This window comes from Seriola dumerili, unplaced genomic scaffold (assembly GCF_002260705.1).
Source record: "Seriola dumerili isolate Sdu_G_001 unplaced genomic scaffold, Sdu_1.0 BDQW01000052.1, whole genome shotgun sequence".
NCBI classification, from domain to species: domain Eukaryota; kingdom Metazoa; phylum Chordata; class Actinopteri; order Carangiformes; family Carangidae; genus Seriola; species Seriola dumerili.
In genome coordinates, this window is record NW_019174307.1 from 5,470,058 (window position 1) to 5,486,952 (window position 16,895).

The 16,895-nt window shown below is 41.5% G+C and overlaps 1 protein-coding gene across 1 annotated transcript in view; it reads left to right on the forward strand.

Moving 5' to 3' along the window:
• Nucleotides 1-16,895, forward strand: part of lrp1b (LDL receptor related protein 1B) — a 265,608-nt gene that overhangs the window by 10,881 nt on the left and 237,832 nt on the right. The window contains exon 5 of the mRNA XM_022741314.1: nt 6,858-7,198. Within this exon, the coding sequence (XP_022597035.1) occupies nt 6,858-7,198 (341 nt within the window). The remainder of the gene's footprint in view (nt 1-6,857; nt 7,199-16,895) is intronic.

A 16,895-nucleotide genomic window follows, 5' to 3' on the forward strand; every position in this document is an offset into this window, starting at 1 on the left:
GAGAAGCACAGGACACTAAACTGAACGATCAAAGCCACAGAAACAGACTCGCACTCTGACATTGAATTTTTTTTCGGTTGTGGTTGCTGTTTTTTGAGATACTACACGCAGCAGCCCACAAATTTCATCAGTGTCTTAGTTAATTATGGTGGATCTAATCGAAAGCTGTCATATTTCTGCAGTTAATGGGCTCTGCGTGGAGGCTGGTAAGGTGAAGGGCTTTCTGAAAGGTCAGCTGACTCACCACTGCTGCTGACCCCCTTCAGCTCTACCTACCCACACCTCTTAAATCTCAATCAGGGATGGGAAGCATGGCCATTCATTAGCTTGGTATCCAGCCGCTGTTTCTTTCATCTCACCCCTCCGGTGCCCACCACCACACAACTGCTGCCCCTTCCTTTCCGATCCGTCTTACCCTTCCTCAGTAAAAACACTTAACGCGAACCCCACCCCTCCGCCCAAGAGGTACAACGAGTTGAACTGCTGGGAAATGGCTATTGCACCCCTCCAGCTCACACGTGCGCACATACACACACACACACACACACACACACACACATACACACAGCGGCCACCTCTCTATCTCCCTCCTCCATGTTGAAACCATTGCGATCCTCCGATGTCTCCTGGCTCTGCTCCTCTCTCTGTGTTTCTTTTTCTCCTCTGCTGCCAATCAGTGGAGCATTTCTCACAAAGCTACTTGTGGCAGCAAAGAATGACAGTGAGCAGGGTTGTGAGCAGGGATGTGTGAGGGCGTGCTTGTCTCTGCATGCACACGCATATGGGCAACAAAGCCTTGCACTAAGCTGAGGGCGGCTCCAAGGTCCCCCCCTGAGGCAGAGCTGAGATTGGGTTCATTATTCAGTAGGAGTGGGTTCCAGCTGTGAGAGGAGAGAGACGGGGAGCTGCTCTGTCTGTGTTGTGGCTCCTCAAACCCTGCTGTCCACTGGGAACCACAACAAAATATTGCAAAGGAGAAAGACTTTAACTGTCACACACAGATGGACAAACAGCGGTAGGGCTTTTTTTTTTTTTTTTTTTTTTTTTTTTTTTTAACCAAAAGAGCAGCTAATGGTGAAGGAAGTTTGTCTCTATGGTAAAGGTTTTATTTTCGAACATAAGATCACATTGAGTGTATTTTTATTTGTGCTTTTTGGGTTGTAATTTCATAGTGTCATCGCAATATAGAGCATGTAGTACCCCCAATGTGAATATGATGTACACATGAAGCAGCATTAAACTGAATTTTTATGTATCTCTAGATGGCAGTAGTAAGTTAGATATTGGTGTATTGCCCACCACAGGAAACGGTGTGTCTTTGAATGTGTATGAGCATGTGTCTGCTTGTTTGTTTTCCCTTGAGGTTGATAAAGTGTGTTGGTATAATTTCAAAATTAAATTTAAACAGAAAGTAATAATAGAAGGAAAAAAATACAGTATTTTCAAAATAGTCCTGGTGTCCTGCTGTTCCTCACTTACAGGTCCAGGGTTTCTCATTCACTCATGAATAAATACAGATTGCGGAAGCTTCTTCTTCTTCTTCTTCTTCTTTTTTTCCACACAAAGGCAATTAACTTGAAATTGCTTTGTTGAAATTGCTCCTGAAACAGCTTAGTACAAATGCAGGAAATGGCATCACAGCCACTCTGTATTTGTGAGAATTAAATGTATGATGTTCATCTCCTCTGTGATGTGCATGAAATTGCATTGAGGAACAATTAGCTCTTACAGAATAACATTTGTTCACATTAGAACTGGCTGTTGATGGACTTCTGTTTGGAGGAAACAAGTATTATCTGGCTAGCCACAAAAAAAAAAAAAAAACAGTCATCCATATTTAATAGAGGAAACAGAAAAACATACCATTGTTTTAGTTATGGCCAACTGACTATGAATGAAGACTCTTAAATCAGGTTGATGGCTGTACATCCCACTGAAACACACAGAGGAAACAGCTCTCCCCTCACATTACCCTGACAGAGCAACAAAGGTGCAGTTTACACTCGGCTTTTCAAAAAATGCAAGTCATTTTCAGCATGATGAGAGTGCAGTGATTCATGCAGCAAATGGCCTGTCATCCCACTGCTTGATTAACAAGCAAAGAGACCCTGGGGAGCACCCGTGGATCCTCATCACTTTATGGCCCTGGCAGAGGAGTACGCTCACCCTCCGCAACAACACGGAACTAACCTCCATTCAGTGCATTCCCTGCCTTCCAACTAATAACTGTCAAAAGAAACAAAACACATGTCAAACCAGATTTCCCAGCCGATCTTTGCTCATTCCTCATTTTCTAGAATTGCTTTCGACTTCTGGGGGGAGTCTCGTGGTAACAAGAGTAGTGGTAACGCTGGGAACAATGCTGAGGCTATAAGTTGAGGCAAAAACCACAACAGTGGCGTTATTAGCCCGATAATGAGCCTTCAGCTATGACAGGGTCAAGCAGAGTCAAGAGCTGCTGCTAATTTTGGAGAACGTCCCGCCATCCCAAGCCAGAGTAGCTAAGTGCAGCCAAATGCAGTGCAAGAAATGGCACGGTGAGTAGCAGTCATCGCTCATGTCAGTCAGTGGGAGGAGCTCCAAGTGCTACAAAATGACCCACGGCGTGTCACTTCAGACTGATGTACGACCCAGAGGTTACGTGGGTTGTGCGCTGTGAAACTGTGTAGCACCATGTCAGTGTGTATTCTTGACAGGTGAACAGGCCCCATCCAGTCCTCTATGTCGGGACCTGTACCGCAAGTGAGTGACATTCGATGCATGAGTGGCCTATTACACTGCCCTAGCCTCTGCCGTTCAGTAGTGCAACTGTCACTAGCTCTTGATTCCCTCTGACACATCTGCACTGAAGCCAAACCCGCTGGACCACGCTGAGCATTACTCCTTATGACAGGTGCATGCCTCCTTTGTGCATGGCAACACTCACATTTACCATAAGGGTGTTAGATTTCAGCTGATGTGATTGTGTAGACGTGGATGACTTTTTCTAATTAAGTGCAAAGGTGAACAGAGGAGGCAGATAGGCGCACCACATTCATTTCACCAAATCACTTGCACAGCTCTAGTGTTAGTGCATATGAATCATTCAGGACATAAGTACAGCACTTTACAGTTGTCCGAAAAAGTTACATTTCAATCACAATGTAGGCACTATGATTGCAATGGAAAAATACTGTCTGCTCTCAGCATTCAAAGAAAAGAGAAAAAAAAGAAAGCCTCATGAAATTATTCATTTGTTTTTTTGAGAAGGAGAAAACAGTACAATCCTGGCACCAAGGAATAGCAGATACTCTGTGAAAAATGTCCTTGAAGAGTTCCTCATTCTTTGCGACAACTCAATAATAAAACATGACAGATTGTTCTGCATGAAAGTTGGGCATGTCGCCATCTCATTTAGGATACATTTCTTTGTCACCTTAAACAATGTTTCGCTTAATGAATTTATAACAGCATGACTGGACATTGCTGCTCATATATGAGTAGCACTGAAAGCGTGGTTCATCAGTGGATGAAAAACATGTTGTGGTATCATATGCATTTAGCAGACAAATTTAAAGAGGAGAAGGTAATAAAGCTAAGTTTACAGTGATATGGCTCTCAATTTCTGCCTGCCATTAGGTCCAGAGATAGATGTTAACAGAGACAATGCTTAATGAGTTCTTTAACACTAGTCTTCACCTATCAGTGTTACATCTCTTATTTGAAATCGCTCTGTTCTCATCGCTAAAAGCATTACACAACATGCAGTAAATTAATGAAGATAATAAACCCTCCGTAAGGTTCTGAGAGTACTTATAGAGGATTTTAGCTTGAAGCATCCTGTGGTGGTCTGCTGTGTGAGCAGTCTTCACAAAAGCTGCAAATTGCCATTTACTTGCCTTTTACCTTTGAGATACTTCACCGGTCGGGAAGAGAGCACAACAAAGATTTCTCCATCTTGTCTTTGCTGCAGTTGATTTCAGGTGTACAATAACACTTATGTTGAAAACACCACCACCAACATAACAGACCTAAAGTCTATAAGATATAAAAAGTACCTTGTAGGAGTTTAGATGTATTCTATGCGTTCTTCAGCTCTGGCATATGTGATATATGAGTAAAATACTTGCAAATCAGCTGGCAAAATAATCTCACCTCCAAGGTCTATTTAGTAGCTGTCATATCACATGCTGCTCATTGGCAGGTGTTCGCTCAGTTCTTATGGAATTGTAAATGTTCAATTTTTTGAATTGCTTAAATAACTCTACATGTTGGCTCATGAAAGTGATGCTTTTCTTATGCAGTGTGAGGGTTCATTCTTCTATTTGAAAAACAGAAGTAATAGTTCCAAGGTCATGAATGAACTTTGAAACTTTATGTGAAAAGCTTTACTTATAAACTGTATTTACATTGGTTTGCAGTCACTCTGACTCTGCAGATACTGCAGTATATGACTACAAGCCAAAAAGCTTGTATTGTAGCTACCATTGTTACAAGCAGATAAAATGACTTACTCCAATGAAAACAATGCCACTTCTGCATTCCACTTCAGTTTTGTCCAGGAGGATCTTCACCAATATTTACATATGCTTTCCTGCTTCATTTAGTGCACTAACTTTCCTCTGACACCTGCTTCTTCTCAATGCGATGTCACACTGCTTTTCTGAAGTTGTCCCAAACTCTGCTCAGATACAGCATCCATACCAAGTTATAGAATACATTATGCTATAGATTCCTCTTATGTTGGTAAGTGTACCAGCAGACACCGCTGTCACTGACTTTAACCATGAAGAATAAGCCACAGTACTCGGGCATTGACAGTCCATGAGCTTTTCATTTCATGGCCTTGGAATGTTACAAAAGGCCCCAAAACGGGAGTTTCATAGATAAAACATGAGACTGGTAAGGGATTGGAACAGCAGTCACCAGACATGAGTGGTCATGCTGGTATAACAGAACCACTAGTGGTAAAAAAAAAACTCTGCAATATGCTTTTACGAAATTAGTTCTGTAAGAAAACCACTCACTGTATATGGCATGTCTTATAGATATATATATATATATATTTTTTTTTACAGTAACTTATTTCTAATAACCACATACTTGCTGAGTTAATAAAAGCAACTATAACATACATTGTCATGATAGTAAAAACACTCCATCTGTAGTATAAAATCAAATAACAGCCTATACTAACCATCACATCAACGGTAAGTCTCGCTAAAATACCTGTAGTACAGATAAATTTGACTTTTATTCTTTGGCACTGCAGTTTTCCCTGTGTATAGTAATAACATTGTGTTTCATAACAATTTAATGACTCTGGTGAGCCATTTGAACTTGAATGGTTTTGCATTTTAGGACTTCTTCACCTGCAGGAGCATTATGAAGAAACATTTTGCACATTCAGTCTATACTTATGTTCTCAATGTGTAGCTCTACAGGATTTTCATCATTAGCATGTCAGCTAGGCCATCGCACTTCTTTGTTATTTCTCATTTAAAAAAAAGCATGCATGAGATTCCAGAGTAGAGCAGAAGATGCCGACTGCAGTTGTTGACCAAAGGAAAGTTTATTCCAAACGTCAAAATCTGAGAAGTCAAAGGGCAAGTAAATTTTTCTCACTGTGCCTCTGCTATTCTGTTTGCCCCTGTCAGCAATAATCACACATACAGGGGGTCTGCAAAGGCAGCAACTTAAGTGAATGGCTTTAAGATTGGTACTCTAGAAATTATACTAAAGTTTTCATGGCAATTTAAGGTGACAGGAGTACAAAGTGGGTTAATAGTCACTAGTTACTCCCCACCATGTTGGAGAGTAACTAGTTGCATGTAATGGAATTATGGAATTAAATTACAAAATAAATGTAACTGTAATGTGTTGCAGTTACTGAGAAAAAATTACATCTAAATATATTATTTTTGGTGAAAAATCTTATATGTAGAATATAACATTCATTCTCTTGTCTGCATGAACGCCCTCTTTTAGGCACATCTGCAGACAACATGTGTCAGATAGATGAAAGGTGTGAGCTAATAACACTCACTAACTTCATTCAGCATTGTCTGATCATTAAATATTAAGTTGGAGAGGTTTTTAGGTTGCAAAATTCCTACAAGGCACCAACACACTGAATTAATGGTACTGAAAAGTAATCAAATGCAATAAATAACATGACTTTGATCAAGCAATTCAAGCTTTGATAATACTTGTTACATTTGAACAGGTTAATTGGTGATCTGTAACCTTTTACACTGACCTTCCCATCGCTGATAGTGGCTTCATAAACAGCTGGTAAATAAAGCCAAATAAATGTCAAAATATAACGGTGACCTAGTGCATCTGAGACGGATGAGTGAAGCTTCACACTCTGGTATTTAGGAAGGCTCTCTCAAATTATTGTCATGTACTTTAGTCAGGTGTCCCTGCTGTTTTAGATTCATGCTAAATATTAGAACCTGACTGCAGTGTTCTCTGTGTGGTCTAATAGGTGACAGTTTAGGGTGTCCTTGAAGTGACTGTAAACAGGTCCTACATCTCAGCGGTGTCTTATGTCACATTTGCACCCTTTGCTAATTGGTAAGATTTATTGGCTACAAGCTAATTCTGCAGAATGTGGGCTTTTATATATTTTAAACACTGTGGTTACTTGACTGTATTGGAGACAATGGAGAGCTGAAATTACTCATTCCTCATCCTCTGACTTTTTTCTTCCTTTTGCTCTGAAACTCCCCCGGACCTCAGACTGACACCCACCCTCCCGACTGAACAGCTAACCTTTCAGACGAGCTGCGCCACCTTGACGGCATTTAATCATTGAGAAAAGACAGGAAACGTACTCATTCTTTCTCCTACACTCCCACCCCGCCTTCCCTCAGTCCCTCTGCCACTGACTCTCATCTCTCCTGCTGTCTCCGGTGCGTCTGGTCGCTGTATAGAGCAGCGGTGTGCATGTGTCGGGGAGCCGGGGGAGCGCTGCACTGTTCTGCGCACTGGTTCCGCTGGACATCACCGAATAACGGCTCTCGACAACCGGGTGGTGGTGGTGGTGGAGGGGGAGACTGGACTCGGAGCAGGAGCAGGACCAGGAGAAGCACCGTGGCTTCTTATAGCCCGCTCTCCGAAACCATGTCCGAATTTTTTCTACTCGCCTTTCTAGCCCTATTCTCGGGATTATTTCCGTGCGCCGAGCCCTCGACAGTGTCGGACGAGGAAAAAGGTAAGGAGGAACCGGGCCGTCGGGAATGCGCAGTCCGATGAAACTTGGCACCACGGGCTGTCTTTAGTGCGGTCTGGGGGTGTTACGGGCGCCAAATGTTGTGCAGTCGCTGGATATAAACCTCTGTTTTCCATTCATGAATGATCAAGAGTTGATCACCTGAATTTCCTCGTCATTCTGTTCCGTCCAATGTGGGATGCCTCATTGGAAGTCTGCATCTTTTTTTGTTGTTATCATTGAGACTGTTAAAATGTTGCATTATTTGCTCCCCAGCCAATAAATCGCAAGTCACAATACCACCCTTATAATAACTCATTCAACTTGCATTTAGCACAGCTCTTGCATTTGAGCATTTTCAGGAACAGTCTTCCTGGCTGTTGGGAGCCCGGGTAGATTCAGTCGGTCTGTCTGCAGGCGCGTAGCAGCGATATCCTACAGTGCAGCAGGTGAAAATATCCCTGTGCCAAAGTGTATTTTGTCTCCTCCCGAGCTGTAGCTTGTTATCTCTGCCGGGGGATCATCGCAACATCGCATGGAGACGCAATTGATAGGACTAGTAGTGCACGGTCAAGTCTACAGTGCAGTGTGCAACCCCGTAGTGTTGTCGGGGAACTCGTTTTTCAGCAGCATATTGATTGTTGCATGTCTGAATTTCAGTTCTGTCACATAATTATCCGTGTCCAATGTTGAGTGCTGTCTGACAGGCTTCTCACTATCAACAGTCTTTCTGTAGGTGTCATATAGGATGTGATGCTCACTGAGGGTAAAGCAAACCGAACTCACTTCTCCTATTGGGCTTTTATTTGCAAAATAGAGTTCAGGCATATTTACGGTTATACCCTGTGTGTATTCAACAGCTGCATTCATAGAAGGCTGCGTATTTAACGTGTCACAGATGTTTTATTACTACACGGAGGAGGAAAAAACAGTAGGATACTTAATTACAATGAAAATGGGAGTTTTTGTTAAAAAATAGTTATTCTTATATCTGTATTTTGACTTTTTATCCTATCTTTTAATTTTCCCATAGACATGCTGAATTACGGCACTGGGCAAACATTTACTGTTAGGTGTCAGAATGGTTGCAGTCACATGAAGCATTTTTTCTTTTTTAAAAGAAAGCATAAATACATGCTTTTGTAAAACATAATGTATGTATCTCCACTGACTGCTTGCCTGGACGTCATAGATTCCCCCACTTCTTCATTCCCTGGCACAGCAATAACTGTCAAACTTGCTGGGCTTGTGAGACCGTCCCAAATGTCACCAAATGCCCCCCACCCCCACCCCCAACACAGCGTAGAAAGCAGGGGCTTAGAGTTCACACTAGGCAAGAAGAACACTGTTTACCTCTCTCTGTGCATGAAATGAAAAGATGAATTTGTTTCATGAACTCCTCAGGATGCTCCTGCTCTGAGAGGTGGGGGTACACCCAACTGAAAATGTAAAGACTAAAGAGTTTGTGTTTGTCAGCATTGCAGCACTGAGCTTTATTAATGTAGCTTGGACAAAAAGTGAAGAATTGTGTCCCATCTCATTGTCTCATCTGGGCTAATAGAACAATGTTTAAATCGAGAACAGTTATGCTGAGATATGCTCACACACAGAGAGACAGATCTGAAGGTATGTGCATCTTTGTCTGTGTACCGATGCTGTCCTGCCACTCTCCCTATGTACTGAGAATAAATGAAAGTTCTTGTAGCTGGGTCTAATTGGATGGTAATGATAATAGCATTTCTTATTTCTTCCAACACCAAAGCCGGTTGTTAGCCTAATTAGTTTGAAATTAATTTGCTTTGTGGTAGCAGCGTTGTTACGTTGAATGCCAACTAGTGAGTCAGTGGTTTTCTCTGCAGGAATCTGAAACATTTCCAGAGCTCTTTCATAGAATGGCATGTCTCTTTGCAATGCCTCCACTGTGTTCCTCTCCTTATCACTTATGTCCATTTAACATTGAGCGGGCTGACCTGGCCGAGCCGGCGTGGCTGCACACTGCTGATCTGACAAAACGACTGGCATGAGAAGTTTAGAAACACCAATGTGCTGCCTCTTTATTATAATTTTTTTTTTAAATGAAAATACCCTTGATCTCAGGCAGTGACCTCAGTGCCAGATAAGCATCATCTAGTACAAACAGCTCAAGGTTGTTTGAAATGTATACCTCTTTTAAAAGATGATAGTACAGTGGAAGACACAGATAGGTCAATACACTAATGCAGGGAATGCTGCCTTTAAGAGCTAATTAAATGAGATAGTGAGATAGTGTCGCTGAAGTGTATGTGAGTGCCTGTGTGAGTGTATATATGTGTGTGCTACGAAGGCTGGCACAGGAAATCTACATGATGGAGTCATTCAGTACAGATCAGTGTAAATGATGAAGTCTCTAGGTTTTCTTGACTTAAATCGCCAACATTTTAGCTCCTTTTACACTTACAAGGAGTCACCACCTGTTGAAGATAGTTTCCAAATTCCTTTGTTACATCAAAAAAGTACACATTGGGGTTAACGGACAATACAATAGATGACATACAGTACAACACAAGGAGGAAAAGTAACTGCGTACATTTTACCACTCAATAAAATGGAAGAATAACAGCTGGTTGGTTCAATGCAGCACCTTAATTATACAGATAGTGAGTTTTATTTTCTTCTCTCTTGTTCCATTGTTGTTGTTTTACAAGGAAACCCTCAGTACTTTGTATCAGAAGATGAAAGAAAAGTGGATGATGCATAATGACCACGGTGGCCATTCACATACAGAACTGAAATTTAAATAGACACTTCACTTCAGTTTGCTCATCAGCAGGAGTACTCAGCCTCTAAAAACATTGTATAATGTGGATCTGAAAAAGCTTTCTAAAGTCAGAAAAATTGAGCCTGGTGATCTCTACTTGGGCATGCTGCACTTATTTTGACCATTCTTTTTAAAAATCTGTCACTTGTGAGTCCTCTAACTGTGTGAAGGTGCATCACTACATCACTGGAGTACCACTAAAAGTCCTTCAGTCACTCAGAAAAAAGTCTTCAGCTAACCAGAAAATTTCTTATATACTAATAATAATGATGAATATTTCTTAGGCACAAATGTCCCTAACTTTTACAGTCAAATGTTGTCCTGATCCCAGTGAGACACTCTGTAATCACAGCATGTTGGTGTTACAGCAAGGGGCTTCATGCTGCAATTCAGGGATCTGGGCATTAATAGTCTCTGATGTCTCTTCAATGACTGTCCATAACTCTGCTTCCTTTGTGCTGCTGAGTTAAATAAATGTTCATTCTACTTAATGTCACTGTTGTATCCTTACTCATTTAATAACTAGCTTGAAGGCAGGAAATTGGTCACTAAATTGCAGTTGGACATGATAAATTGCAACCAAATGGAGATTATGTAAATCACTTGACTTTCGCAACATTAATTCAAAAATTCACAGTTTTCTGAGACATTCAACCTACAATGGGCTGGTGTTATATGAAGAACAATGAAGAACAATGAAGATCAGGAGGTCGTTTTTACAGGAGAACTGCTGAGTAGTGGCTAACGATTGACCTTCAAAGGTTGGACTGAATTCTGTTTTCATAGCTGTTTTACGTCTTTTTCTGGAAAGCATTAACACAAAATGAGCTCAGCAGCTGCAGGGCCTCTTCCATTGCTCGATTTTCTGTCCGCATCCTGTTCTGACACGGCAGCAAATGTGCGCACCTCAGCAAAAGGTGATCCTCAGGACGGAGGGTGGCCCGCGCTCAGCCGGCTACTTTGTCTTCACCCACTGATTGAAGAAACCACATGTAGGTTCCAGTTAAAGCTGGTTCGGAAAGAGTAAATAAAGTGAACGCAGAGGAGTGGATGAAGGGGAGGGTGGACTGAGTAGAAGGTGATGCAGTCAGCACTGGACATGGAAGTCAGCGGTGGAAAACCTGTGGCGCGGGCACTGACATGCTTTTATTGGCATCACTTCCACATGAACTGTACTTCAGGTGTTTTCTTTTATTGAGTGTTGCCTTGCAAGTGGCTGAAGAACCAGATGAGTCATCAGAACAGCCGTCAGCTTGTCATGTGGAGAGGGTCAGCTTCAGTTTGTAAAAGAACAGATTAAGCACTTTCACAAAACCTCGATATTCAGTTCTTTTCTTCACACAATTACTCTAAACATCATATTAGTCTGGGGTTTATCTGAAGCACATGCTTAGACAGCATTCTTGCAGGATTGCATTCAGTCTTTTACGAGCTATGAAAAGACATTAAAGTAGCTGACACATCTATCCAGTGATGTCAGCTAAGTGTTGCTGTCATTGAGCTCTTACATCTATCTCATGGCAGAGGTGAAGTGTGGCCTCAAGCTACAGGAGGCAGCAGCGAACCAGCCCCCACACGTCTCATTTTAGTCTGCAGTACGACGGTGGAGCTCACTCCTGTAGAACAAAGTTATTGAATGAAGCCATCGGATTTTGATAGTGTCACCTTTAATATCACCTCTCACAGTCTTAATGGCCTACAATTGAATCAGCAATGGATTGGCTCAGGTTGTAAAAGCCATTGGCTGTAAATTGACTTGTGGCATTGATTACCAATGGAAGGAGGAGCAACGTTTTTGACCCACATGATCTATTTGTGTTGATGTTCTGGGAAGACTTAGTTATGTGGGTGGCATGGGGATTCATATTAGATTTTTCCTAAATGTTGCATAATTTAAAATGTGAATAATGAATCAATAACTTTTACTTAAAGAAGCCCCATTTTGCAGGAGCTGAATCGCAGAGCTTGGCTCAGCCGTATACTGAAATGGCTGCTGGATTTAAAAAAAAAGTATAGATAAATTATTAATGGAATAAAGCACAACTGTTTTATTGCCAAATATGCTAATGGTAATAGGGCCTATAAGGGCTGTGGTGGGATAAAACACTGCACTCACAAGTTGAGTATGAGGTCATTAATGGGTGATGGATGAGATACAATGCATCATAAAAAGAAATATAAGTGTGATGTAATGTGTATTGTGAAAGGGAAAAACCTATGCTCATGCACAAGTGAGACCATATGCTAGCAGACCAAACAATAAAACAGACTTTTGTGTTGCACAGTGACTACTATGGGCTGGCATGATGGTAAGCGGTTAAAGTTAGTATGCAGCTGGGTGTGAAAAGTGAGGTCTGAGTTGAGCGAACATCTTTCTGGAAGTGTCCCGAAGGGTGGAGAGTGTCTCCATCTCAGGCTAAAAGTCTGTCTGTCAGTTTGAAAGGGTGAACAGCAAGGTGGATGGAAGCAGCACCCTGAGGAGATGCCCCTTGCATAGGGCTGTGTGCTCAGCATGTGCAGACATTCAGTGTAGCAGCACTGGATCCTTCTTCTTTAGATCACACTGTTGCTCTCACCTACCTCCTCTAAACAGAATTAGACATGACCAGCAACGGTAGCCTTCTCTTTGTTGATGTATTTTTGATTCTTAACTTCTTGTTAAATTTGTCTTAATTTTATTCTCTTTGTTAATTTTTGACCACTTAATTAAAGTATGCACAGTGGTATACATCTCAAACATTCACCTAAATACAAAGATAGCAGGGATGTTGCCTGCAGAGGTTGCGTTGCCATGGGAATAGGTGGTGTGAAGCACTGTTCAAATACAGTATAAAGAGAAAGGGAGTCGGAGCATTGACTTCACTGTTTTACAATGTTTTAACCTTACACTTTACTGGATAGTCTTCTTTTATCACTGATGTCTGTTGTCTATCCATGCACAAAGGACAGAGCTACTTTGATTGATTAGCTGAAAGCTTGGCGTGCTGTCGTTGGCTGACCTAAATCATTTTTGTGTAAGCGCTTTTCTATTGTTCTGTACTTCACTGTAGTCCCCAGAATAATAAAATGACAATGAAAATGTTGTGTTTGTGTTATAAGCTGTCAAAGTTAACTTTATCGACTGCAATGGCAATTTAGAAAGAGTTCAGGGGCTGTCATTTTCTGTTTGTGTGTGACGTGGTGAAGAGGTAGCCATCTTTGGTGTGTGTGTGTGTGTGTGTGTGTGTGTGTGTGTGTTGTTTGGAAAATCTGTTATATTTCTTGGCACACTCATTTCCAAATATTGAACTGGCAATATGGAGATCCCCTGGTTAATGTATGAGCTTGAATGTGCTAAGCCTGAGCCCCAGTCCCAACAAGAAGCATCTTGGTGATTAATACTTTTAATTCATTCATCATTTTTTGTGAGTAGAGAACATTTCCTGCCAGTGTCCATACCAGACACAGCAGAATTTAATTGAGGTGAATAGACTGGTGATAGATGATCTGCTTGTGTAGCAGCCCCACTTTGTGGCTGGACGTGACCAGCACAATGAGATTTTACAGGAAAAAAAAAAAGCACAGTTTTAAAAGGGTGACTTGCTGAATGGCGGCACACACCTGAAGTTATTGGCTGTGGACAAAAGGCAGTTGCTCAGACAAACTGGATATTGCAGGCGGACAATGACCAATCAGCAGGTCAGAAGTGCTGGTGTCAAGCCCCGAGTGGCAATGGTGGTGCCAGAGGACCAGAGTGAGGGCCGCTGAAGCCTGGCTGGGGACGCTCTCTCCCAGCTGCCACCTGGCACAGACCGAGGGCTCAGGGCCCCATCATGCAGACTTGGCTCAGAAAACCAGAACAGGGGAGGGATTCATCCATCCCCCAACGAGCTTCATTCAGCAGACAAACCTAAGGCCAGTTGGTGATGCTGCGATGTGTCCTTCTTAAAAGAGAAATTGGTGCATAGAGTAATTAAGAAATATTGAGTCATCGATGTGTTTCATTTTAATGTGCACCTCTGTAATAATCCACAATATCCTTTATGGATTTTAACATAAAATGCTTACGCATTAAAATCTAACCACAGAAGTGGCTGTCTTTGCCTGATTTGTTTTTCAGTCATCCTCCCAAGCCATTGCCTTTCAAAGAGCTAAAATGTATTTCAGCCATTAAAGAGAGGATGAATACACAGAATAAAATGATCTTTAGAAAATATGCAGGGCAGTGTGTTGTGTACGATACTTACGTGAGGGGCACAGCATTAAGAGCTTCTTGGTTTTTCAGCTTACAAAACTTTCTCTCACACAAGCAGCTCATACTGTATGCTGTGCATAACGGGAACACACAGACAAACACATGCACGTACACAAATTATGCTTTTCTAAAATGAACGTCTGCGCCCTGTCTGTGTTGTGGCTGCCTTCCCTGGCAGAGCTCATTGTAGTCCAGTCCAGTGAGATGGAGGATAGAAAGGGAAATTATTGGCACAATTTTCATGCGTGTGTGCAAAGCAACGAGTGGCTACATCAAATGTGCAGCCAGTTCATTGTCAACTGTAACTACGAATTTCTGGGCTGCAACATCTAACCAGTCCGATTCTTTCAATATCAATTTAGAGGAGTCATTCTAAGTGTATGTCAATGCGTGACAGTGCACTAAAAGAGGTTTCTGGGCCTAAAATATTTGTGAGATTGCCACTAAGGATGAATAATTTAATGCACTTTGATGGCATAGTGCATGAACTGAAAATCAAAGATAAAACAGCACTGCTGCCCTACTACCTACACCTGCAACACAATTCACTCTCAACAGCTGTGATACTGTTGGCCCACGAGGATTGAGTTCAGTTGTGTGGCAGCACTATCACTGAGTTACTTTGTGTTAAAATTAGATTGCCAAATACATCACCAGCAGCTGTCATCAGTCTGATTCAGAATGATTCCCTAACATGCTTCCGAGCTGCTATTGATCTCTGGTCCCCGCCACCCTCCCCTCTCACACAGTGTTGGATTGGGAGTCCTATTAACTGTGTTCCCATCAATCACTGTACACCCATGTTTGTTTGTAGAAGTCTTTGATACGATTAGAGCGGTGCTCTCGCGCTCATGCTATGTGGTTTTCTCCCATTCCATTTCTGGCGTCGGGTGATTTGAAATGCGCAGAGTTACTCCCTTCTTGCTTTAGTGATGTGCTTCACTGCTCTGTAGCAGAGACCAGAGATTAAGCACTTGGGCCTCAGACATGTTGGCTGTCACAGGTATCTCTCACTGCTCGGTGCCTGATAAGGGTCACTTGTTCCTGAAGCAGCCCTTGCCAAGAACAAAACCCCAGAGTAATGAGAGAACAGCTTTAGACTTGCTGCGATTTAATATGTTTATCTTAAGAGTACATTCTTATGATTGCTTCTTTGGCCTTGTATATGTCAACAATTGAAGATTAGTGTGTACATTTTTTTACTTTTTCTTTTTTTGATTGGGTATGATTGGAATCTATTTTTTTTTTTGCTTCTAAAATTTCTTACATTTTTCTATTTCACGGTTGTTCTGCCTGCTTTCACATGCATACACCACCATTACCCCACACTTTCAAATAAGTTTTGTCATACCTGATTCATTTCCATTTAATTCCTAAAAATAACTCTCCCTGAGACACAGAAGCCAACAATAGGTTTGGATAAGATTTCCACAGAGAGCTGCTGTCACGCTATTCTTCTACATTTTAAAGCTAATTCCATTTTCAGTGAAATTGCCATTTCCTTCCAAAATGGGCAACACAGGACATGTGGTCTTTGGTGGTAATCTTCTTGTAGTAGTAAACTGATTGAACAATGAGACTTGAAAAGATGAAGAATGAAAAGCATATACTAAAGCAGGAGGTTTCTTTCCTGGGGAAAACAACAACATGGAAGCACACTGATAAACAGGCTTCAAACCACAGTAGAGATGAAAGATATGCTGTCAAATGATCTTTTCAATAGATTTGAATTTTATTCGGCTCATATACTACTGTGTAATCTTAAATATTTCATGTGATGGTTAATAGGTTTTTCATTGTTTCACTGTTCTTGAAAAAAGCTCGGCAGCCTGTTTATTGCTGTAAGTATTTATTCATCATCCTTCACTGTTTTTCTTTCACTACAAAAGACTATACCAGCATGTGTTACGCAAAAGGCAAAGAAACACATGGAGATACCAGTTACCAGTCTGTCGCAGGCTTCCACACAGGCAACCACATTCACACTCTCAGTTATACCTGTCGTGCATGTATATGGACTATGTAGGAAACCCAGGCCACTTGAAAATATGGAAAGCATTCGAACATCACACAAAAAGAATCAGTCTTTTTCCTCTGCGAGTCCTAACCACTCCCGGTTCCCAGGTTCCCATTTAGATTTAGAAATCTTTGAGAAATATTTTGACAGAATATTGACCTAAAGTGAAATCCAAATTATACAACCTAAATTCAAGAGATGCCAAATAAATTTGTCTGTGCGGAAATGCCTGCAAACACCATATGTCTGTGTGTGTTCATGCAAGCCTGCATGTGTGTGCTGATAAGTGTGAAAATCCGTTAATATGTTTGAGGAAAGGCAAGTGACAGTCATTTGGTGTAAATTGAACTTCAAGCAGCAGGAGGGAGCCGTTTAATGGCAGAAAATTATCAAGTGAAGAACACAGCATGGTAGCGTTCAACTGAAATCCATCCACTGGCAGTTATTGTCATAGGATGACAGCTGAAAAGTAAGTAAATACCTGAGGTCACGACAAGATGCAATGAACCCCTGCTTCATTAGATTAGGATATTGTGGAGTGAGGTCACGTGCATCCAATAACTGTGAAGGAACATCTGGTGTTTTGATCATTTTAAACACACACAAGCACAATCGCTTTACGACAGCAACAATTAGGCTGAGTGTTGCTCTT